Source organism: Pieris brassicae, chromosome 9 (genome assembly GCF_905147105.1).
Source record: "Pieris brassicae chromosome 9, ilPieBrab1.1, whole genome shotgun sequence".
NCBI lineage: Eukaryota > Metazoa > Arthropoda > Insecta > Lepidoptera > Pieridae > Pieris > Pieris brassicae.
Window position 1 is genome coordinate 4672927 of NC_059673.1, and position 9297 is coordinate 4682223.

At 32.3% G+C, this 9297-nt stretch overlaps 1 protein-coding gene across 1 annotated transcript; it reads left to right on the top strand.

Moving 5' to 3' along the window:
* Positions 1-2771: 2771 nt before the first annotated feature.
* On the top strand, positions 2772-5307 carry LOC123714237 (juvenile hormone esterase-like). Its single transcript, XM_045668434.1, has 4 exons — positions 2772-3027; positions 3388-3662; positions 3908-4945; positions 5079-5307. The coding sequence occupies exons 1-4, from the start codon at positions 2821-2823 to the stop codon at positions 5287-5289; spliced, it is 1731 nt and encodes a 576-aa protein (XP_045524390.1). The 5' UTR covers positions 2772-2820; the 3' UTR covers positions 5290-5307.
* Positions 5308-9297: the final 3990 nt, after the last annotated feature.

Sequence of the window (9297 nt, forward strand, 5' to 3'; positions counted from 1 at the left end):
GTGCGCACGTATGAGTTGTGTCAGTTCTCAAATCAAAATGTGTCAATATCCATATCGTTAATGCCGTAACGAAAACACAATATTAAAGTCGTGTTCGTAATTACTATTGTTATAACTATACCGTATAGTACAACAGTAGCTATAGCTACTAGGCTGATTTTCCAATAAAACAATAACATTATAATTTTCAAATATAAAAATATACAAGTTTGTTTAAGCAAGAAAAAAGCTTCTTAAGTGTTTTTCTCATAAACGTTTGACGCTTCGTCAAAGTTTGTAATTAAACGCAGTCCTCGCAGTCACGCAGTAGACTGTTATTGTTAGGTTAGAGGGCAATATATACTAAATGAACAATTTGTCATCTTTAAAAGCAATTTAAAATTCAATTAATTCGTAGTATTGTTGGTTTTTCTCTTGTCTTTAAATGTTTAAATATTAGATTTATAGGAGTTAGGAGAATATATTATACCAAGGTGCCTTTCAAAATTTGGCTTCTAGTCTTTTTAATTAAATGATGTTTGGAAAAAATAGTTTACTTGTTTTTTAAATAAAATATCGTTTACATCACAGAGATTTACATAAAGATTTTAAAAAATCAAGGTTGCCGGGACGCACCTGTCTGCACCAGGTATGATTTTTACGTTTAAAACGTACGACATTTATACGTACAAAACGTACATCAATTATGAATCAAATTGAAGGTATATTTTTCTATTAATTATCATATATGGTTGCCTAATTAAATCTGGCCGTAAATAGAGGTTGCTGGCTGTTAAAAATGATAAATATTTATGGTAGAGTGAAAGCGAGTTAACGCTTAACATCATTAGTGAGACAAAGATAGCGTATGCCGGCAGTCCTACGCTTTTAAGCCATTGTTACTTGTTATGGATAAATATAGATAGGCAACTGGTATATTTACCTTTTTGTCTTTGATGCAATGATATCATATCCTAATAAAGATAGGTCGATATGATCTTAGCATTTCTCATCTTTAATGTTATATTAATGTAATTGGTTACATCTTCTGTTTGCCATACGAGTGCTGCTTCATAGTAAATAGTAAAAATTACTGAATTGAAAAGTAAAACTACTTGTCAATATCTTTACTTACTTACTAACTTTACTCTTCCGGTTTCTGACAACTGTTTTTTTACGTGTACACATAGTCATTTTATATGATATTTTACTAAAAATGCCACATTTAGACCAATTTAGTCTTTATGAATTAATAATAATAACGTTATCTATTTTTGCAACAGCTCGATACACGTTTAATATTGAGACATACCAATTGCAAGCAATAAAATCTTGTCGCAAATGGTTTGGCAGGCAATAAGTGGGAGTTGGCACGGCCACCGCGACTTTACGACCGATAAAAGGAGCTTTACTGCACTGCAAATGCGATTATTTGCACTTCCTAGCGACTTGCTTCAACATCAAAAGGATGACAGATTTAATACTGTGTTGAAGAAGAGAAGGTATATTCAAAGGCTTTGGTAAACAGCTTGGGACCCAGTGTCCACAGTTTTATTATATTTTGGCTGCAATCAAAATTTGAAGTATATTTTATTTGTGGTTTTGATTTAGTTCAATTTTATTTAGTGTTTATAAAATGAAATTATTAAGATTACTAAAAGAATCATTCATCAGTACTTTTTGTTAAAACTGGTGGTTTGAATGACATCTTCTCAGTGAGTTTATAATTATTGTATTTGTTTTACAAATGAGATACATAAATAAAACAATGCAATGTTTAATGCATCTGATTAAAAGGTAGGATTTTTATTGTGTGTCCTATTATGGACATTAAGGAACCTTGTATTAATTGTAAATAGCTTGAATGAGGCGTTGGCTCACGTTTCATCTGATATCAATAGCTGCATAGATGAAGTTATCAATACGACAAATTGGATCAATTTCCTATAGAAATGGTTTTGAAATCGGATAGATAGACTTCAGGATCTTATCTGAATTGTGTCCTAAAAATCTAATAAAAATCCACTAAAACGGCATTTTAGAGTTGGTAATTTTTTTTAACGAATTTATTATGCATACAGCATTGTACTAAGTTATGGGTACAATGATGTGCCTTCATGTATAAAAATGAAGTTTATAATATTAGTTGCAAACTTGAGAGCGGGTTCAGTATTGTTTAATGGAAAAACTTCTGTAGTCTATACACTTCTTGACGTGAGACGGCTTGTTTCAGAATAATCCTCTTTTTAAAACATACTATGTTATTCTAATACAATCTAGTACACATCAAATGATTTTGGCAGAAAAAACTGGTAGTGCGTATGCAAACTTAATGATAAAAAACAAAAAATATTGTTACATATAGTCAAAAATAGTACTTTTATTCTACTAGCGACATCTAGTTATATATAAAGAAAAAACTACTTTGTGGGTGAGTGGGAAAAACTACATTTTTATTACATGATGTAATAAAAATTTTAGTCTGTGGCGAGCAGTTTTCCATAAATATTTTAACTGGAAAACGGTAAATTCTTACACAAGAAATTTAAAATATAACCAAAATAAATTTAGTTTACACAAATCAAATTAAAGTATTGAATAAGGCATTCATTTAATAAAATTTTATAATTTAAAATATTTTATGTTTCTAGAAGAGGTACGGATAACATCAAATTAATTACATGTCAGATAACCTTACAATTACAAAAGTAATTACATAATACATTAATTAAAACTACCAAAATTCAATACATAAATGAGTGCTAATTATTTTTTTTATTATAATCATTAGTTTTGGAACCAAACCTTTATCATATTTATTTGAGTCACGGTTCGTGTAACATGGCTGGAAAAAAGAAAACGATTTTAGTTTTTCACATTATAGCAATTATTAATTTCTGTAAAAACACTCTAGCATTTTACGATTATACAGTGAATACGAATAGTGGACTAGTCAAGGGAAAATTAAATGAATTTAAGGGGTTTCATTATTATTCGTTTGAAGGGATACCGTACGCTGAAAATACTGCCGGCGAGAATAGATTTAAGGTAAATTTTGTAGTTTTTATTCATTTAACCTAGCCTGTGTTTGACTGGCAAGGGTTTCTAGCCCAAGGATTTTTGAACGATTTTGTACATACTGGAGTTATCTTCAAAGTTAGAGCGAAGTTTCAACTCCAGATATCACCCAAAAATACTAATTATATTTATTAGTGCATATATAAGCATCATATTTTGTTAGAATATTTATTGGTATAAACATTGTTTTGTAACTAAATAAACTATTATACTATACCAATTTATAAAAGGCCGGCAACGCACTTGCGAGCCTTATGGAAATGTGAGTGTCCATGGGCGGCGGTATCACATATTACATTAAAAAAATATATATATTACGACATTTCCCAGCCGCCTGTCCCCAAGAAATCGTGGTCTCACATACTTGATGCAACGAGAAACGGACCTGTATGTCCACAAATGGAAATACAGTATAAAAGAAATCAGATGAGCGAAGATTGTCTGAATCTCAATATATACGTACCAACAAATATAACAAAGTCACTACCAATATTTGTATATATTCATGGTGGTGGCCACTTCATGTCTTCAGGAAATACAGAGTTGAAGTATGGTCCTCAGTACTTACTGCAGAAAGATATTATTTTTGTGACAATGAATTATAGGTATGGTTATTTAACTTTATTGTAATCGGTCGTTATTTGGTTATTAATAAAAATAAATAAAAGTTTGTATAATTATATTTTTAAATACGTATACATCTAGATAACCTCTCACCCTTTAGCTGAGAACTGTATGTAGTTTGTTTATTTTTTATTTACGGTAATCTAAATATCATATTGCTCTAGTAATAAATTATGTAAAAATAATTATAACTGCAAGAATTTTACCATATAAATCTTTATTGCAGATTGCATGCCTTCGGATTTTTATCACTAAATACGCAGGACGCTTGTGGTAATTCTGGGCTTAAGGATGTTATCCTTTCTTTGAAATGGATAAAACAAAACTTACAATATTTTGGAGGTGATACTAGTAGAATAACAGTCGGTGGCCAAAGTTCAGGAGCAACATTGACAAATCTGTTAATGTTGTCAACTAATACTAATGGACTTTTTCAACAAGCAGTTTTGTTATGCAGTTTTGCTTTTAGTCCTAGAGGTATTACAAGACATCCTGAGGAGACAGCGTTCGTACTGGGTAAAAGATTAGGTATTAAAGGCAATGATTCTACTACCTTATTAAATCGTTTAAGGCAGATGAACGCATTTGAAATTACTGATGCATTCGAACAAATGTATAAAAATAATGCTAACATCTTAGCTCCATATTCAGCTTTTGTTCCTAGTATTGACAAAATGTGTGCGCAACCAAGTGTAGAAGATGTACCAGCTAAAATGCTCGAAAACAGAATTCCACAAGTTCCAATATTAATTGGTCACAATTCAAACGAAGGCGCTTACATGTTGAAAACAATTTTTAATCATCTTAATGAAGTAGAAAAGCTAAAAAAAGATTTAGAAACGCTTATACCAACAGATATCCAGTACCCACCAGGTTCCAAAGAGGCAAAAGAACTAGCAAAAGCAATAACTTACTTTTATTTTGGAAAATATAACATTGCAGATGACGAGTTTTGTTTCATGTGTTTAATTGATTATTTGACTGATATTTCGTATGGTGTGTATAGCAATGATGCTTGGATAAGGAAATATAAAAAACAAAGTAATAGTAAGAATCTTTATTTATATGAATTTGGTTTTGATGGTATGCTAAATTGGGCCAAAATCGCATATGGATTGGATTCAACTGGAGCTATCCATGCTGATGAATTAGGATACCTTTTTCGTACCAAATCGACGAAACCATTTCTTGATAAACTCGATAGTAGAAGCAAGAAAATGCTGGTCACAATGACTGATTTTCTAACTGACTTTGTTAAATATGGGTGAGATATCATTTCATTTTATCTGATTTACTGTAAAAGTTAGGACTTTTCTGGTCTTTGACTTCCATTACTAAATTAAACCAGCAGTTTATTAATAACCATATTACTCTATATAACATTTAAAATTTTACAGAAATCCAACGCCTTCACATAGCAATAATGACATGGTATGGTCCGAATATGGCAAAGAAGCAAAGTTTTTAAACATAAACGATAATTTAAGAGTCATGCGACGTGGGACGACAGTTAGAACGGCAAAATTCAACTTTTGGAACAAAGTGTATGAAGACTATTTCAGTTACGTTAACGGCGGTGGAAAAATGACACAAAAACCTGTTCAATAGAATCTACAATAATTTACACTATGAATTTTTATTTATATAAAGAACCCTTTTAACCGACTTCGAAAAACGAGTTAAAGTCAAGAGCTACATAATGACATAAGCTTTATTAGTAGGAGTACATTATTATTAGTTCGTGGTGTTTAAATACACCCGTACCACGGATGGGTACGTTAAGCATATACCACTCCGGTCGAGTCGAACATCCACCCGAAGAGTGAGTTTCTGTGTATCCACTTATGCATTAACGTATCGTGTATGGCCTGTTAAAAAAACGGTTATCCAAAGTGGAGAATGCATCCATGCATGCATAAATAATTAGTACAATGCAGAACATTTAAAAAAGATTCCCAGTAAAAGTCCCAAGTTTGCAGTGTTTGATAAATATCAGAACCTTAGAAAAATGCAACGTCAGTTACTGCGGTATGTCTTAGAATAGCACTTTATTCTATTGAATAATATAAAAGGTTGCATTTCCTAGACCTCGGTCTGAACCTTTGGCGCTCAAACAAGATGAAGCTAGTTCCATCCGGTTTCAATTTTACACAAGTTTTCCACGTGTTGCCTTTTTGCGTCGGCCCTTTTCCGTCGGGAAATTGCACACTAACATTGTTTTAACGTGGAAATTTGTACGAAACTGAGGCAAAGTAGCGCTTTTAATGCTTTTTACAGTTGATTTTTTCTTTATCAATTTGGTATAACAAATTACTAGGAACTATTATTGCATATTATCAAATAATATTAAAATAATCAAAATAAATTGTCTTTTGATAGGATACACTCTTTAGAGGCAAGTAGGTGAGTCGACAATCGTACATAGTAAGGATATCTTAATTACTATGTCTTTAGTAATATATAATTCGAACCTCATTCATAAATAATACACTGACAGAAAGGCGAAAGATTAGTTAATTAAGTATAATTAACTGATATAGTTTGTATAAAGGGTATACGTTTATTTTTTTATATACAGAACTGGACAGACGTTTGGCCACAATCTTACCTGATGTTAAGTGAGAAGCGGCCTATTGGGGTCTGTCTAGAAGAAACTGTCTTGCGAGGAGGAGGCAACAAGTTCCACTCCTTTGCTGATACAATTCAGTTCGTTCTTGTGAACGACGATCCAAATCGTGCAGTGCGCCACCTGGGGATGCCAACAACGAAGGTGAAAAACTCCAGTCTGCTTCTAGATGAGCGTTGCTTGTAAGAGGATGACGGAATCAGGAATTATGTAAATCCTATTATTTCAATAAAATAAAACTATGAAAAAGCGCGATCGAAAATTAATAAAAAATGACTTAATTTTAAACTGTAAAAAATAATAAACTCCTACAGTAGTACCTTTGTATACTATAATTGGCTTTTGGCGTATCTTAGCTTTGAAGTAGAATTCCCAGGAGGGGGAAATTATTTGTGCGGGTTTTAATTAAAGCCTACGTGGAACACGTTGAGTTCTCTCGTTATCTAAAGAAATAAGGGCACAATTAAACGTGGTTCTAATGTTCCGACCATAGACTATAGAATTAGCAGTTACCAAATATAATATGCGTAAAATACTAATGCAGACTTTAGATGTGTGGCTAATTTGGTAACTTAAATTAACACAATGGCTCAAACTGAGTTTCAGTTTAAATGTAAAATGGATTTATTTTTTCTATGGTATGTCTATGTACCAAAAAAATTATTCGAAACCCAGAAAGACTTTTATCTTGGACAAAAAAAGAAACAATCAATAAACACGTAGAAAAATATTTTTGTCATTTCGTCCAAGGAATGATTTGGTTGTACGGCTGCAACAATAGTAGTTACGTTAAGGATTTCTTGGAACCCCCGAATTGCATCTATTGTCAAAAATAATGTTTATTTATATTTATCTGTTAGACTCAAGATTAATAAATATAAACCATACACTCTTGTCCGCTACGGTGAGGCAGTTTTAAGAAATCGAATAAAGTAAGGTTCAAATGTCTATTTATGGATGTCCGACGCTGGACTGTACTTCAGTATGCGAGTGATCACGGTAGCCCCAGGTCAAACATTGCATTTATGAATAATATATTCGCAATTCACCATTTTATATAACAAACAAACAGGTATAATGGGCACCTGATGTTAACTGATACCACCGCCCACACATTGCCAGCCTCGCAATTGCGTTTCCGGTCTTTGGAGTTTTATTTCTAATGTGTAAAATAAAAAATACGAATTAAACTTCTTTCTAATTGTGTACTCCTTCTCAAGGCCAAATGTTCTTGTTTCTCCATGTCCATTGTTATAAAAATATATCCGAAAACACTGTTATAAAACACTCACGTAACACAAAGACAATATTAAGTAAACTGTGGTACATCTAAAGTATCCTATTTCCTGCAGGTGGCCCGCTGAAATTTAGCACCTTAGTCAACATTTTTATCGTCAATCCTATTCAAGTTTTGTTTTGCGATAAAGGTTGAAAGTATACGTGTAACGTTTATAAAGCTTATTAAACTAGAATGACAAAAATTATATAGACAAGGATTTAATATAATTTAGATCTAGATAGAACGGAGCAAACGGGCAGGAGGAGTTATGTTATTTGATACAGCTACTGGGACTCTTCACAGTCCGTTTCACAAGGCGCTTTCTTTTGCGGACTAGTAAACTGCGGAATCAATTCCCGGTGGGGGTCTTCCCTGAGAGAAACGATCTCCAACTATACAAAGTTAAAGTGTTCTCCTAACTCAAAGGCCGGCAAGGCACCCACTAAAAATAGGTGCCCATGGGCTGTGATGACTGCCCTTTATGGACGTCCCATAGGCTCGCTTGCAATATAAAAAAAACAGCTACCCAAGGACGTTACCAGTATGTTGCCGGGATATTAAGAATTGGTAGCTAGTTCTGGAAGGACCATAAGTCCGTTCGTTATTTCTATGGTTTCTCATAGTACACCGTGGCAGAAACGCTTAGTTGAGGAACAATGGAATGACGAGATATGGAATAAATAAATATCAATATTAGTACTACATAGTTTATTTTGTTAGCGTTTTAAGAAAGTACTTGTTAAGTGAAAAATACTACTTGGTAAAGCAATAGTGTTAAAATGGCTTGACTAAGATATGAATTAGATATTTTTCTTGTAGACGAAGAGAACTCGAAGGTAGTCGATTCTTTCATTATCAGATCGCATAGACGATACAATTAAAACCATTGCAATATGTATAATATAGACTATAACTACCAATACACGATAACTACTATTTTTATTGAATGAAAATTGATTTTAATATTTAATACATAAATCTCGTTATTCAATGCAATAGCAAAAGCTGTTCTTGTCAGAGTGAACGCGACTCGCGGTATAGTCTGTGATAGACACCTCACCGCAGATACAGAGGGTTGCCAATTTTTATTAATTTCAATATATGCGCGCTTTGAACAACAGAAAAAAAATTAATGTTACTCGTTGGCGGCTTTAGTGCAAAAAAATAATTACACAAACCCGTAAACTACAAAGAATTTTCAAATGAAATTCTAATTACAAATATTAAGTAGACTAAAGAAAATTAAATTAGGTTTCGTCACTGTATGTTAACTCATAATATTCATATTAAATTAAAAATAATTGTATACATCGTAATAATCGCATTTGATAATAGATTTGTCAGTTGAGTCCTTGAGTTTATTGATGTTTAGTTATATGTGTAACTAAACTATCAAATTATTTATTAAATCCTTTTGTTGATAACCCTAGAGAAGAAGTGAAATCAATAATCTCGAACAATAGAAATTCCCTTAGATAGAAATCCGCTTCTTTATACTTAGCACTGGTAAAAAACATTAAATATAAAGTGTTATAATCGAGTTTTCTACTATACTTTAACAACATTTGGAACACTTCTCAACCTTGCTAAGATCACCTGCATCAATATACCTGAACCATTGTGGAAGAAACTTTTACCCTATTTCGCTATAACGACATTAAAGAAGAAAGAAAATATTGATTTTATTTGCCGCATACGTTAAGATATTTCA

Bases quoted from the DNA above. Each gene is read 5' to 3' on its own strand.
- LOC123714237 (XM_045668434.1), top strand. From the start codon at position 2,821: ATGGCTGGAAAAAAGAAAACGATTTTAGTTTTTCACATTATAGCAATT. The intron at 3,028-3,387 runs GTAAATTTTGTA...GACATTTCCCAG, and splicing joins CCGGCGAGAATAGATTTAAG to CCGCCTGTCCCCAAGAAATC. The intron at 4,946-5,078 runs GTGAGATATCAT...AAAATTTTACAG, and splicing joins ACTGACTTTGTTAAATATGG to AAATCCAACGCCTTCACATA.